The following is a 16814-nucleotide window of genomic DNA, read 5'->3' as shown; positions in this document are numbered from 1 at the left end:
AAAAAAAAAATACACTGAGCACTGAGTAATATATGGAATTGTTGAATTGCTACACTGTATACCCAAAAAAATATAACACCGTATATTAACTATACCGGAATTAAAATTCTTTAAAATTGAAGATAAATAAATAAAAAGAAACACATTTCATGAGGCTAATATAATGATCTCATGGTGATTCTCTGATGGATCTGGGCAAAGAAAATTGAAAACCTTCTGGAAAGGATTCACCATTCTACATGCCATTAAGAACATTCATGACTCGTGGGAAGAGATCAAAATATGGACGTTAACAGGAGTTTGAAGGAAGTTGATTCCAACCCTCGTGGATGACTCTGAGGAATTCAAGACTTCAGCAGAAGCAGTGACTAACTGCATTTGTGGTGGAAATAGCAAGAAGACTAGAATTAGAAGTGGAACTGGGGGTAGGGGGGTGGTGGTATGGGCAAAACGAATGAAGAGGAGAGAGAGGTACGGGCTTCCAAGTATGAAATGAATAAGGCATAGGATGAAAGGCACTGAACGGAGTATAGTCGATGATCTTGTAATAGTGTTGTATGGTGACAGATGAGAGCTACATTTGCGGGGAGCATAGCAGAATTACAGACTTGTCTAATCACAATGTTGTACACTTGAAACTAATGTAACATTGTGTGTCAACTCTACTTCAATTTAAAAAAAAAGAAAGAAAGAAATGGAGCCTGAAGATGGGTCCATCTCATGATCAAACTTGAATGGATAAGGAGTTGCTTCTCATGGATGAGCAAAGAGAGTGGTTTCTTGAGACGGAAACTACTCCTGGTGGCGATGCCGTGAAGACTGTTGAAATGACAACAAAGGATTTAGAATCTTACATCAACTTAGTAGATAAAGCAACAGCAGGATTTGAGAGGATTGACTCCAGTTTTGAAAGAAGTTCTACTGTGGGTGAAATGCTATCAAACAGCATCACCCACTACAGAGAAATCATTCGTGAAAGGGAGAGTCAAAATCGATGGGGCAAACTTTATTGTTGTCTTCTTTTAAGAAATTTCCACAGCCACCCCAGCGTTCAGCAGCCATTGACAGTAAGGCAAGACCCTCCACCAGCAAAAAGATTACAACTCACTAAAAGCACAGATGATGGTTACCATTTTTTTTTAGCAATAAATTACTTTTTAATTCAGGCATATGTTTTAAACAATGCTATTACACACTTAACAGACTACAATATAGTGTAAACACAACTTTCATGATGCACTGAAAACCAAAAAATTCATCTGACTCGCTTTATTGCAGTATTCGCTTTCTTATGGTATTCGCTTTATTGCAGTGGTCTGGAACCAAGCCCACACATCCCTAAGGTATGTGTACATGGGAATATCTGTTTTGCTTAGCAATAACAGGATCATTGAGAAGATCAAGTTAATGAAATATCTGAAAATGTTTTATTAACCATAAAGGATCTTAAAACCAAAGGAAATCATTATTATTGTTCCTGTATAGGAAATCCACAGTACAGTTAGAACAGATAATATTCTGTTGACAAAAGAAACATCCTTTTAAAAAAATGTTTTTACACTAATTGTGGGATAAAAAATAAAGTCAACTGAGCCTTAACTAATATGATAAAGACAATTCATATTCTTAAAATACTGTTTCTCTTTTTAAAAAAAATACTGTTTCTCTTTCTCATTTGCTAAACTCCTCCAGTGCAAAGTCTAAATGGTAGACTTTAGGTGAAGTTCTTGAACGCAACCAATGATGAAAAAAGCAGCAGCTCTGAGATTTGGGCAAGTGTTGTCCTGTCTCCATGGGTCCCCCAGGTCTCAGTTCCTGGGTCTGACTGTGCAAGGAGCCTGGCAGTCACCTTTGGGGATTCTCACACAGTGCCACCTTCAGGGAAAGGGATACTCAGGCTCTTGTGACCCCAGGGACATAGCAAAAGACTCCTTTCTCAGACTGGGAAAATGAAGCCCAAGTTTAGATGTGGTCAGACGAGAGAAAACTAGGGTCTCCAAGACTTCTAAAATGTCTAATTTCATTTCAAAATACTTTTTCTTAAAATGAAATTCGAAACCTACTTGGTCTGCTTTAACTATCACAGGACTGTTTGTAAAGCAAGCTTATCTGTAGGTTGCCACTAGGGATTAAAAATCTATGTTGACCAACATTTCATTAATTCATAAAAAAAAAAAATCAGTAACTGTTGAAAGACAAAATCATCACAGCTCCCATTAAAGCAAATACAAATGACTCTTAGACAGGAAGAATAGATTTGATCATGAGAACAGTACCTTAGATTGCTTGACCTCTTTCTTTATATCTTCAGAAACCAAAGCAAAAGCTGGAAAAAAGAAAACATTTTTCCATTAAAATTATCAATTAAGATTCATTCTCATATTCAACAGTTGTGCTTAAAATGAGAAAAAAAAAAAGGTACTTTAATAAGACATACTTTGCTCATTTTTAAAAGCAGCTGCATTGCTACAAACCAGCACGGTGGGCCACCTTCATCTCCGGACCTGAAATTATTCATCGGTGGGAAGCCAACGTGCTTAAGCTACCAATCTAGAAAAATACTACATCAAAGAAATTAGACTCTGTATAACACTTGTGTCTACGGATATAAACTACAAAACAGATGCGTACAAAATACACCTTCTTATCAACCTTCATTCTGGTGCCTTCTAAAGCGAAAGGGAATTCCTGAGAATCTAAAGGGAAGCGGTACAAATTCCTACTCACACAGTCACTGCCAGAGCCCGGCAGGCGACAGAGCTAATCTGGGGCAAGCTTTCAGTCTCGGGGCTGCCAGGTTAGAAGCGTGGTGCAGATAACGCTGCCGCACGCAGGGGAGGCTTAACAGAGCCCGCTCACGCAATGGGGCCAGAGAGTGAGGGGAATTAAAAATCATTCCCTATTTAGAAGGATTTCATGTTTTGAGTTGGAGCCTGTAAGCAGACAAAGATATCCCTACAGACACACGTAGGCTCTACATTTAAAATCACCATCATAATACTAATAACAACATGACAGGAACACTTTGAAAATACAAAGCGAAATAATAAACCCAACAGTCAGGAAGGTTACGCCAGACAAAAAAAAAATAATATTATTTTCATTTGGTAGTGCATTTCCCCTGAGGAGCTAAGAGGAAAGCACCTCATAGAGTTTGCTTTCTCCAATTAGCATCCCCAGGAGAAAATGGGCAATGGCATAGAGCAGTAATGTACAAAAAAGTGTTGGACAGCCTATTCCACGAGGCAGTAATGTAGTACAAGCGGTTTCAGCGGTAAGTCTCCCGCGGTAACAGGGGAGACCCTCCTGAGAAGCAGCAGACCACCTCCTCCATACCGACCCCTCCGACCCCTCCCCCACCCCCACCCCCAGACATCCACTGCCTCAAATTCTCTCTCTATTAACATAGGCTCAAAGGAAATAACCGAAAACATTCACACAAAAATGCAAATGACTGACATCATTTAATCATTTCCATTTCCAGGATGACATTTCAAAAGGCAGGGGGAAATTGAAACATAAGCCAAATGCACCTCTGTGTGTGGAATCTGGGTAACAGCAGATGCTACAGGAGGCCTGCCTGAGACCACCTCCTATAAATAATAATCCCCAACTCCACCCCTCCTTACCTTCCTCACTCTTTCTTCTCCAGAGCACTTACCACCATAATACATATTTATATTTTTTGTCTATTTCTTGTCTTACATATTAGTTTATTGTAAGCTCCATGAAGGCAGGAATGTGGTTTTATTGACTGCCTGCCTCATACCTAGAACACAGCCAGCATGCAGAGGAAGGTCAATAAATATTTATCAAATAAATGAATCAATCAGTGAATACAAGTCTTTACAACGGCACTGGGATCCCATCATTTACGGGCTATCTACTCCTTACACCAGGTAGCAACAACCAAGCAAACCGAAGAATTTAGTGTATCCTCCCAACACCAATTTATTGTCAGTAGGATCTGATCGACTTTCTCACTTTACACACAAACATACATACATACACACACACACACACACACACACACACACACGAAGGCAAACACGAAGCCCAAATCATTCATTAAATTCTAAGAAGAAAGGAGAGATTTAACCCCAAATACCATTTTAAATTCTGCTCCTGAGTATTTAATTCTTTGTTTTTGTCATATTTGACTTACCTCTAAACCTCTAAACCCTCAAGAAGATATCCAAAATAGAATTATTAATGAATATCACACAGGGAAGTCACAACACGTTAATATCACTCAGCACCACAGAATTCCAAGAAACAGAACATTCCAGCAACTTGCAGGATATAACAACTGTGGTCAATCTAAGACACAACTCTGAGCCTAAAATCCGTCCCTGCCGACTCCATCAATTCTTAATCCCAAACACAGACAGTTAAAGCTCTCTGGGCTAGAATTCCCTCTTTTGTCAAGATTAAAAAAAAAAAACAAAACTTCTCAGTTTAACACGTTCAGTGACTCATCATCTAATAACCAGGATTTAGTCTTTCCTCACTTCTTTTGCAGGCCAGGTGGCTATGTAAAAAGAAGAGCATGTCAACATGAAAGCCCTTTAGAACGCAGACTCTATACTGAGGAAAACATGTCTTTATTTGGTATTGGTTCTGCAAGTTACTAACACATCACCTTTCATAAGTAAGCAGCTAATGTCATTTGATAATGTTTCACGTAGGAATCACATGGAGGGAAGACATTCCCAATAAATCAGGTGAATTCCACATTTCCTCCTTGTCATAATCAAGACAACATACCTCTATTCAGGCAATGCTTAACTGAAGTGAGAGTAAACTAGATTTTAGTTTAGTTCCTTCCCAAACCACAAAGGCCTAGAGTTAAAATATCCTTTAAAACACACACACACACACACACACACGAAGGCAAACACGAAGCCCAAATCATTCATTAAATTCTAAGAAGAAAGGAGAGATTTAACCCCAAATACCATTTTAAATTCTGCTCCTGAGTATTTAATTCTTTGTTTTTGTCATATTTGACTTACCTCTAAACCTCTAAACCCTCAAGAAGATATCCAAAATAGAATTATTAATGAATATCACACAGGGAAGTCACAACACGTTAATATCACTCAGCACCACAGAATTCCAAGAAACAGAACATTCCAGCAACTTGCAGGATATAACAACTGTGGTCAATCTAAGACACAACTCTGAGCCTAAAATCCGTCCCTGCCGACTCCATCAATTCTTAATCCCAAACACAGACAGTTAAAGCTCTCTGGGCTAGAATTCCCTCTTTTGTCAAGATTATAAAAAAAAAACAAAACTTCTCAGTTTAACACGTTCAGTGACTCATCATCTAATAACCAGGATTTAGTCTTTCCTCACTTCTTTTGCAGGCCAGGTGGCTATGTAAAAAGAAGAGCATGTCAACATGAAAGCCCTTTAGAACGCAGACTCTATACTGAAGAAAACATGTCTTTATTTGGTATTGGTTCTGCAAGTTACTAACACATCACCTTTCATAAGTAAGCAGCTAATGTCATTTGATAATGTTTCACGTAGGAATCACATGGAGGGAAGACATTCCCAATAAATCAGGTGAATTCCACATTTCCTCCTTGTCATAATCAAGACAACATACCTCTATTCAGGCAATGCTTAACTGAAGTGAGAGTAAACTAGATTTTAGTTTAGTTCCTTCCCAAACCACAAAGGCCTAGAGTTAAAATATCCTTTAAAACACAACACACACACACAAAACTGTCATTTGTCCCTATCACACTCTGCTGTGAAATTAGGAACTCCTTTTTCCCCATGATAGAAATAAAGTATACGATGTTTAAAGCAGTAATAAAGAGGTGCCTGGCTGGCTCAGTCAGTAGAGCATGGGACTCTTGATCTTGGGGTCATGAGTTCAAGTCCCACATTGAGCATAAAGCTTACTTAAAAAAATAAAGCACTAAGGTAAGAAATGCATCAGTTACTTTCAGGTACAAGAGCAAATCACATGGCAAGATAGTCCTCATTAAATGAATATAAAAAAAATACTAGTTGGTTTTATGTTTCCATAATCTAAATAAAACAAATCACCAAGGAACCAAACGCATTTTGAAGGCACAGAATATGCTATACCGCTAATAAATCCAACCTTAAAATAATGAATCCTTTACAGAATTCCTACCCACAAAATCCCGGCTTTCACAGTTGGTGCAAATGAAGGAGAAATGGTAAAATTAGAGGAGAAAGTGAGAAAAATTAGCAAGCGAGGTAAGAAATTACCTGTCACACAGTGGGATTTTAACAGTGTGCCTGAGGGGTGGGGGAAGAACGAGGGAGGAAAGGATCCCCCAACTCTGCCAAAGGGAGTGGCCACCTGGGGCCGGATGTTTGCTGTTTGGTTTCATCCTAATTTCCAGATTCAGTGGGGAAAAAATATTCTTGAAAGCTTGGCCTTAATGTGCAGTTGGAGAACTGTTCCAAGGTAAATCATGCTCTTATATGCCAAACTGCTGTTTAAAAGTAATTTTCCCTTTTCTATTTTCAACACGAATTCTTGTGAATTGCTACAGGGAACTATATTTAAAGTGCAAATCAGGACGGGCAATAGAAATAAGACCTTTCCGAGATAACTTTAAATAATTCAAGCCAACTAATGTGTTAGCACACCTATTCTAAGAGATAAATCAAGATTTTACAACTAAACTGGGACTAAGATTTATAGGCCAGCCTAAGCCCTAGAGTGCCAAAAAACTGGAGAGGAATTAATTGCAACGCATTTAAGCAACACTAATCAACTATCTTTTCTTGTTCCTGGGAGGGAGCAAGGGACCCCAGGCCCACGCAGGAAAGACATGTGTACCTCCTAGCTTCTCACTCCGTTTTGTTCCTCTTTCCTGGTTTGTCCTCCCAGACTCTCCCAGGAACATCTTTCATAGAAACCAGATTAAACACAAAAAAACAAAAACCAGTGAGACATTAAATATCCCCCGTTCAGAGGGGAGGGGTGCTGCCGGGATTAAGTGAGGTAAGGGACAGTGTTTAGCTCACTCATTGTTGCCATAATGCCCCTAGTGGGGCAATGAGCGCTGTCAGTCTGGCCAGTGTCTAAGTGGTCGTGGGCCCTACCCTGGAGCCGGGAGGGAGGGAGGGAATGGAACTGCGTCCCTGGCTCTGCCATCGGGGACAAAGCCCCAGCACACACGCCAGAAGCTTGCAGCTGGGGCGCCTGCACGGCTCAGGGTCTCGCACGGGCTCTGCCCCACTTTTTCTTCTGACACACTGTGGGAGAGAGCCTGTGGGCTTTCCTTTCTTTCCCGTGACCTACTTACAACACGTTTCACCCAGCACAGCTCCTCCCGGAGTGGCTCCAGCTCCATGGAGCTTTCCAGGTTGAATTCCAAGTCCTCCAGGAGGGGGCCTTTAGCTCCAGGATGTGCAGCCCACAGCTGATTAACTTAGTTGCAATTACCTGCTTTGGAGATAATCCATGCCAGCAGAGTGACCAGAAACAAATGCCCCCCCATCCAGCTACAGGAGCCAGAGCCTGCCTTTCCTTCCTCCTCTTCAGACAAATCTACTCTCCCCTGGGGATGTGTACACCCTGGGTAGCAGGTCCATCCACCCACCCTGAGGCACCACCACCCAAACTGAAGATGGGGGGACCCTGGCACTCTACATGGGCCTAGGACAGAACCAGCCCAGGCATGTGGCCAGAGATCAAATGGTTTCGCCTGTGATATGTTTCTAGAACAGGGCCTAGCACATGCTAAGTGCTTTGGGCCTTAGCAGTTACTGTCATTATTATTAGTTTATATTTTCATTTGTGCAACAGAAAATCAGAGAGTGGCTGGGTGCACCGGTGCCACACGTTCTGCTAAGGGCTGGGGAAGATGTGTAAGCAGCTACCCAAGGAGCTGACGTGAGGCACAAGTCCCTCAGTCAACAGCCAAGTGCACAAGTGCCCACGCCGCTGGCTGTCATTCTAATGGGAGTCCCTGAGAGAGCACCTGGGGTAGAGACAAAGGCCATCTCACCCAAGGCAGGGCAGCAGAGGGAAGGGGAGTCTTCTGGAGAGGAAAGCACTGCTTGGACCAAGCTCAACACAGCGCTTGAGCAAGTAAATTCCAGGCAGCGAAGACTTCAAGTTGCAAGGGCAAGGAGGCCTGGAAACAGGCTTCTGCATGGAAGCATGGTGAATAGCCCAGTGTGCCCAGAGCACGGACACCTAAGGGGAGGGACTAAGGCATGCACTCCTGAGGGCAGGGGAGAGCCTGGGGCATGGACACCTGCAGGGGAGGGGAAAGACTGGGGCATAGACCCTGGAGGGGAAGGAGTGGCTGGGGCACAGACACTGGAAGGAAGGGAGTGACTGGGACATGGACACCTGCAGGGGAGGGGAGAGACTGAGGCTAGAGATGAGACTGGAGTCAGCAGGGGCCATATCATGAAAGGGGTCAGTGTTAGGGAGTCTGCTTTGATTGTAAGGGCCATGAAAAGCTAAGAAAGTGAGTGCCATGTTGAAATGTGTGCCTTAGACGGGTTTCTAGAGTAGTGTTGGGTGGGGCTGTGGGGGGACAGAACAAAAGGCTCAAACATGCCTGCTAGGAAGCTAATGCAGCCAGGTAATGAGAGAGAAGGAACAGAATTCAGATGAGGCAATGCCTGGGGAGGTGGGCAAGTGAGCAAAAGCAGGTGTTGGGGATATTAAAGCAGCAGAATGCACAGGCTAGAAGTCAGACGCTACCAGTAGATGGGGCAGGAAGGGAGAGTCCAGAGGGGTTGGTGAGTGAGAAAGGAGTGTAGGTGAGTCCGGGTTTCAGAGGGAGTGGCTGGGCACACTGCAGTGCCCATTCACAAGCCAGAGAATAAAGCCGGGGGTGTGGGGGGAAGATGTGTGGAAAAACTCCGTTTGGTTCCCAACATCCTGAGATGCTGAGGCTATTCACGGGGGCACATCCAGCAGCAGGTGCACCCAGCACCTGTACCCAGGTGTGGAACTGGGCACAGGGATCAAGAGGAGAGGCACCGATGGTGGCCCCACAGTCCAATGGAACCAAAGCCATAATACTGGATGGGAAGACAGGTGCAAGGAAACTCCCACATTTCAGGGACAAAACTATAAAGACGACCAAAAGGAATGGCCAGACAGAGAGAAGGTAGAGAGAAGGCAGTAGTTTAAGGAGTTTTTAAGGTGTTCTTTTAAGCCGTTTTCTTCTTAAAGCTTCAAAGTGCGATGGAAAGAGGCTGCAGCAAGGAAGACTGGCCTCCAGGCCCTGCTCCACTAGGAGGCCTCGCAGCACGCTGGGCGGACGCACAGAATCTAGACTCCCACCTCGTGGCATCAAATCCAGGCTCTGCCACTTAGTAGCTAAGCAACATCGGGCCATTGACTTGGGCTCTCAGAGTCTCTGCCTCCAACCCTGTACAAGGGGGGAACCTTAACAAGAATGAGCTAAGTCGGTGCATGTACAGGTTCAAGACGGTAACGGACCTCTAGGAAGAGCTAGGGAGCCTTTTGCTCAGGTGGCAAAGAGCAAAGTCAGGAAGACACATGCTGCACCGTTTAGGGTCAGGGAACTACTGTGCCCCATTCCATGGGTTCTGCACCACCTACAAGGTGATCAGCTGGTTAAGAGAAAGGTTGGAGGTTGGGGCGGGGGCTTCCCCTCAAGTGTGGCAGTGAGCACACCAACATGACAGTCCTCTTTTGAGCCACTCACTACCCAACGCTGTTTGATTTTACTCCATTTGAAGCACCTCTTCTGTTTTATCAAAGAAGTCAATGGGAAAATGGAGTTTGGAAAACGAATTTCTCTTCCCTTGGGAACAAAGCCGGCCAGGACCAATACAGTGCCTGTGCCAGAGGGTGAATGTACTTATAGAAAGGACAGTAAATAGAAAGAAAATAGGAAGAAATAGGAAATAACTGTTATTTTAGAAAGACAAAGATCATTTGCTTCTTTGATTCCTATTTCATTTAAACAAATAATAGGAAAGCCCACATGCCAACTGAAACAGAGTTTCGGGGGAGAGATTCGGAACACCACCCTCATAAGCATGTTTCATAGGCTGCGTCATAGGTAAGGGGCAGAAGAAACCCTGGTCATACAACCCACTCCCAAACAAACTCAACCTCAACAAAATCAGCCCTTCGTATAACCTTCGCATTGCAAGAGTAGTGCTGGACACCTAACTGTCAAGCCAACTTAGACAAACTCTGCTTAAATTGGGGGTACTTATGGGGCGCCTGGGTGGCATAGCGGTTAAGCATCTGCCTTCGGCTCAGGGCGTGATCCCGGCGTTATGGGATCGAGCCCCACGTCAGGCTCCTCCGCTGTGAGCCTGCTTCTTCCTCTCCCACTCCCCCTGCTTGTGTTCCCTCTCTTGCTGGCTGTCTCTATCTCTGTCGAATAAATAAATAAATAAAATCTTTTTTTNGCTGTCTCTATCTCTGTCGAATAAATAAATAAATAAAATCTTTTAAAAAAAAAATTGGGGGTACTTATTTCTGCAATACAAAAAGTGGTTTTAGAAGCCCTCCCTGTCAGCACCACTGAAACCACGGTAGCCACAGGCCGAGACGTTCTAACTCTGCTAGGAACTTGTCAACTGTCCAAGCACCTTTGCTCTAACAACCCACTCTCTAGTTTCTGAGGCTCATGCTCCTTCCCCTACAGCCCCTCCAATAGCATTTGAAAACCTGCCTGTTCTCAAAGGATGCTGGAACCAGAGAAAGACTGCTTCCTTTGAATCCTGGGGTTCCTGGTTCCTTTCCCAAGGAGAGGAAATATCTGAGCAGGACGTATCAGCCCTCAAGTCCACGCTCTGCTGTCTCCGAAACAGCTCCTTATTTCATTTTATTTTTATTTATTTATTTTTTAAAGATTTACTTATTTGACAGAGATAGAAGACAGCCAGCGAGAGAGGGAACACAGGCAGGGGGAGTGGGAGAGGAAGAAGCAGGCTCCCAGCGGAAGAGCCTGATGTGGGGCTTAATCCCAAAAAGCCGGATCATGCCCTGAGCCAAAGGCAGACGCTTAAGGACTGCGCCACCCAGGCGCCCCACCTTATTTCATTTTAAAGACAAAGCAACCAGCAAGCATCTTTACGTTCTCCAGATATGCAAGAAAATCATCTGGCAAGAGTCCCAGATGATTTCTACCTGGGCCTAGGCAGGGCTCCTGCACCTGCCAGCAAAGACGACCCACCTGGGGCCTTGTAAAAATGCAAATCCATAGGCCTCATCTCAGATCTTCTGAGTCAGAAAAATCTGGAGCTGGAACCCCATAATCTGCCTTTTAACAAAGGGCCCACATCAAAGGGAACTCTACAAGACGTTGAGGTGATTCTCCTGTGTGCTGAAGTCGGACACGCTGGGGTGTGTAGCTAGACAGCCTCTCGAGGGAACAGAACGGGGCTATTCTTCCAACAGGCCTTGGCCATTTCCCTTCCTTTACTTCGTTCATCGCATAAACGAAGAACAAGCTCCAGCATATCCACCCTCAAGGATCTGGAGAAGATAAATTCAGTGTGATGCGTAAAGAGCCTTGAGCTTCTTATGGCAAGCAATGATGTAAACTAAAACATATCACCTTTTCAGACCGTAAAATATTCTTTTAGTAGTGAAAATAAGTCATATCCCTAGGAGAAAATGGCATTGCTATAATTGAGAGACATTCAAATCTTATTTGATGATACCTTTACTCATTTTTTGGTATAAACCTACAGCTTTACATCATACAGATAAAGACTATTTTCTGCCCCAGCTTCTACCAAATCTTGGGTACACATATATTTTGAATACAAGCTTAAAATGGATTAATTTTGCCAATTAAGATTTTCTCCTCTTAAAAAAAAAAATCTACTCAAATTGCCCCCAAATCTCTCTGCAGCCAACCTCTCCTCTGACCCACAAATCTAACTGCCCACCTGACATGCACCTGAACATCTCACATCCCCCCAAACTCAGTTTGTCCAAATTGAACTCCTCATCCTCACCTCCCTCTAAAATTAAAACTAAATTTCAGAAAAAATGTCTGGCTACTTAATGCCATTGATATGGTTAAAAGGAATTTTTTTTAAAAAGGAATTTTATGTTATTTAACTACAATTTTTAAAAAAATGTTTAATTCCAGTCCTTCTCCATTAGCGCCTGTATCAGTAAAGAAACGGTACCCAACCACAGCTCATGACAGAAGCCTGATTCATCCTTGACCCCCTCCTTCCTCTCAGCCCACTGTACCCATCAACCTCCCTGTCTCTGGGATTCTTCATCCTCGCTGGTCCCACACGTCCTCACTGGCCGCCTCTAATCCCTGCTCTACAGGACAACCAGAGCGAGTTCCTTAGAACAGGAAGTTAAATCATGTCACTCTCCAATTGCAGCCCTTCAGCCACTTCCCAAGGCTCTAAGAACAAAGGCCAAAATCCTTGCCCTCCTCTGCAAGACCCTGCATTGCCTGACCCCTGCTGAATTTCCCAGCCCCTCTCTGAATCTCTCCAGAACTGTCCTTTCTCCACTGTGTTCCTCCAGCACCAAGCTCTTTCCCCTGCTGGCCGTGTCCCCTTCCTCCATTTAACTGATCTCTGCTTCTCGTTTAGATCTGAGTTCCAATGTCTCCTCCTCCAAGAAGCCTTCCTTGAGCCCCTATGCCAAGGTTTCTCAACCCAGCACCCCGCACTATTAACACCAGACCAGATCATGGATTCTTTGGAGGGGGAGGTTGTCCCATACATGGTAGGATGTTCCTCGGCAGCCCTGGCTCTAGATGCCACTAGCACGCCATCCCCGTGGCAACCAAAAAGTCTCTAGCCCTTGACAAATAAATGTTCCCTGAGGGGCAAGATAGCCCCCTGTTGAAAACCATTACGCCAGACTCCAGGCTAAAGCCCTCCATCTCCCTGCCACGTGTTCTCACAGAGCCAGGAACCCCCTGCCACGACACTGAACACAGTGCGATTTGTTTCTGTGTAGTGTTTGATGTCAGCTTCCCCTCGAGACCGCATGCTCCACCAGGGGAAAGCCAGACGCGATCTGTCTTCTTCCCGCAATATCCCCAGTGCCTGACACATGTAGATATGCTTTCTGAATAAATGAAAAAAATTCCAAGTACAGTTCTTTCTTTTAATACTATTTTTGAACTGTTAACATTTTCTAGGAGTGCAAATCAGCGCCTACACTGAATTGGGTTTCTCTGGGGAGTGGCTTAGTGAATAGAGCTTTGAAACACGGAATTAAGGGAGACTCTCAATCAATAATAGATCTGATGAACCCCTGACACTCACTAGAATTTTTCCTTTGTGTTGGGAAAGATGGAATTAACACTCCTATATACTGTTCTTAAGCAAGAATTTGGCAACACCAAAGATGGATTCCCATAATGCTACAAAGAGACAAAAACATAATAACATTTGCGAATTTCCCATAAATAATCCTTTTGTGCCTAGAAATTATGCCTGATTTATGTTTTTAATGAAAACCAAAAAAAAAACCCCCGGCCCTTAGTGGTCCAAATGAGGTCAATTATTAGGACTTGCTCAAGTACTGGGCCCACAATGTTTGCCTCAGAGCAAGTTAACAAAAGGGTCAGGATAACTCCTCCCAATCCCCCCCCACCACTGCCATCCCATCTGAAACAGATGCTCTTTTCCCCCCTCTCTTTATATGTACCCCTCCCTATAAAGAGCTTGACTGTTGGCTATAGGCAAACTCCCTTGGGTCAAGTCCATAACCAAGAGGCCCATGCAAACTTGGGAACCCCAGAATACCCGGACAAGAACCCATCCAGATGGGTAAAATCTCTATCAGTCCCATCTGCTAAAGAAATAAAAGGAGGGTTTAAAAATCAAAAATTAAAACACACACACATGAATCTGGGATCAGGTCTGACTCCTGGTGTCCTAAAATGCCTAACTCACTGCAATGAAGAGAATCTGAGCGAGAACTGGACCAGAATGAAAAATCAACCCTAATTTTGGCAGATGCTAACAAATTCAATCCTGACACATACAGAGTAGAAACACGGATAAAAAAGATAAAAGTTAGTACCTTATTATTTTACCATTGGTTCAAATGAGCTTCTTCACAGATGTATCAATTAGGATTAGGTTGGCTGCTGCATGTAACAGAAAACTCAAACAACTGAGGCTTAAACAAGACAGATAACCTCCTGCAATACAAGCCTGGAAATAAGTGACCCAAGGCTGGCGTGGTGCACCACATCCATCCGGTGCCCAGATGCCCAGGTGGTGCTATCCTTTCTGCCCTACCATCCTCACTACTGGCTTCTGTCTTCAAGGTCACCTCATGGTCACAGGATGACCACTATGGCTCCAGCCATCAGACTTACAGACAATGGGAAGGAAGATGAAACAAAGACAAGCCAACAAAAAAGAAAAAAAAAAAAGCACACATCCCAGCTGGGCCAGCTACCTTTAACAAGCTTCACCAAGAGACCCACCCAAAAATCTCTACAGATAACTCAGATAACTCAGTGGCTGCCCCTGCTTGCAAGGGCCACTGAGAAACGTTTTCTTTCTGGACACACTGCCGCCGCCACCACCATGACATTCCTCCGTCCTTCCCCTCGCCACCTGTATTATTAGTCAGCTAGGGCTGTCTTAACAGCAACCAAGGCTGGGTGGTTTAAAGAGAGGAAATTTATTCCTCACAGCTCTGGAAACTAGAAGTCCAAGATCAAGGTGCCAGCAGGTTTCTGCTGAGACCTCTCTCCTCGGCTTGCAGATAGAAGTCTTCTCACTGTGTTCTCACATGGCCTTTTCTCTGTGTGCATCCTTGGGGTCTCTTCCTCTTTGGAGAAGGATAAGGACAGGGGTCCCCCTGGATTGGGGCCCCACTCTTAGGACCGCATTGACCCTTCAGGATCTCCTTGGAGGCCCTAACTCCAAATACAATCACTCAAGACTCCTGATTATCTAAGAGGTTTTTTAGTCAGGAGAAGAAGGAGCTATGGGTTATCGAGTAGGCAGACAGCAGTCTCTGCCACAATAGAATCAGCATGTTAAAGCTGTGAGAAATGGCAAAGTTCTGGTATTTTATCTAGTCTATGCCTCCTGTTTTATATGAGAAAACTGAGCTCAAACCCACTAGGAGCCACACAGTGGCTGACGGAGAGGTGTGAATAAATCTGATTCTAGAACTGGCACTGGACTTTAGAACTGAAGTTGCAGTGAATTGGGTCTGTATAATCATATGGGTTTAAAATAAATCTTCTATATTGACTTTTCTCTAAAAACTCAAGTGAATATGCTACAGTTTGTGGGAAAACTAAACTATATATACAGCCAGGCCAAACTCATAAGGGACTATTTAGAGTATTCTTAAGCAATCAGGATTGCTCACATGCCTCAGAATTCCTATCATAATCTCTGTTTTAGCAAGAGTCCAAGATACTTGGTTCCGAGATCTATAGAGTGGGTACCACATCCTTCTGCATCTTGCTGCTCCCCCAACACCACCAAAGCAGAGCTCAATAAACTGAGCTCGTGATTTACTTCAGACATGGAAGAATGCAGCTTCTCGTCTGTACCAACCCATGAAAGCCAGTTCACAAAGCCAAATGTCTCACAGGGACCTTTTAATAGGTTTTATATCTTATTTATTGTGCTTATCTGACAACTTCACAATGTTAATAGACATCTCTAAAAATGTGTTGACATTTTGGTTCATTCTGACTGTCCTTTAATGTATTATCAAGTTTGGGCAGTACAGATATTCCCTTAAGTGCAGTAAAAAACAGAAACGCACAGCAATACAAATGTGTATTTCAACCCATACGTTGAATATATTATGTACAAATATTATATCCCCAGTACACCATTATAAAATGCAGTGCTATAAATTGAATGACAATTTCAGCTACCACCCACCCCATTTGCTTAGGTGCAAAACTTCCAGGCAGCAAGCCAACTGAGGCAGACAAGAGTCACCTAGTTAATTTCCCACCCCTCCAAACTCCCCTTCTCCCTGGGCTGCCCCCTCCCAGCGATGCATTCTTTCTTCCACTAAAGCAGATCTCCTCCAAGTTCAGTTGCTCCCCACCGTCAATTATAGCTTTCTGTGCCCAAGGTGCCCGAACATTTTTAATTACATTGTTGCTTACTTAATCATGCGTGTGAACAATTAATGAACAATTAATCTCACTCGATTTTCCCACACTTACTGAGCACCTATAGAAAAGCGAGGGGTACGCAAATAACGTCCTTATTCGGAGAGTTTAAATCCAAATAAAAACGAGCTGTACAGGTTCCGGTGGGCTACCAAAAAGCAATGTGCAATAACACTACATCTCTTCCTAAATTGCACCATTCTGCCATTTCTAAAAATCTGAGATTACTGCCTTTTAACAGACTGGAAACACAAAAGTCCGGGTTAGAGGACAATAACCCCGAGAACACTGAAAAGGAAGTAATTTTTCCCCCAAGCTTTCAAATTTGAATAAATCTCACTATAAATGTCAATTAGAATAATTTTTTTAAACTTTGCCACATCATTTTACAATAAAGGGGAGAAAATACTCTTGTGAGGAGAACGGAAGAAAAAAGAGAAGGGGCATTAGAGCAGCAGCAGACCCGACAAGCATTGTTTCCAGAAGTGTTCTCTAATTTCCCCCAAGACTCAAGATTGGGGAATGTCCCCACCGCCTCCCCCACACCACCACCGCACACACTGAGGGCCCAGCCGGGCCCCCGATTCTCCCTTCCTGGCCAAGGAATCTGTAGAAGGGGTTGGTGCCAAGTTGGCATCTCAGCCCTGGAGACCCGGGCACGGCCGAAAGACCCCCGCAGAGAGCCCCTGCAGGGCGCGCGGACCTGGCGGG

The 16814-nt window shown here is 43.8% G+C and overlaps 1 protein-coding gene across 1 annotated transcript in view; it reads right to left on the bottom strand.

Moving 5' to 3' along the window:
- B3GLCT (beta 3-glucosyltransferase) overlaps positions 1 to 16814 on the bottom strand; it is a 130717-nt gene that overhangs the window by 113246 nt on the left and 657 nt on the right. The window contains 1 exon segment of the mRNA XM_034665043.1: positions 2277 to 2326. Within this exon segment, the coding sequence (XP_034520934.1) occupies positions 2277 to 2326 (50 nt within the window).

This window comes from Ailuropoda melanoleuca, chromosome 7 (genome assembly GCF_002007445.2).
Source record: "Ailuropoda melanoleuca isolate Jingjing chromosome 7, ASM200744v2, whole genome shotgun sequence".
In the NCBI taxonomy this organism is placed as follows: Eukaryota; Metazoa; Chordata; class Mammalia; order Carnivora; family Ursidae; genus Ailuropoda; species Ailuropoda melanoleuca.
The sequence above is the reverse complement of the archived record's forward strand: the minus strand, read 5'-3'. Positions and strand labels throughout refer to the sequence as shown.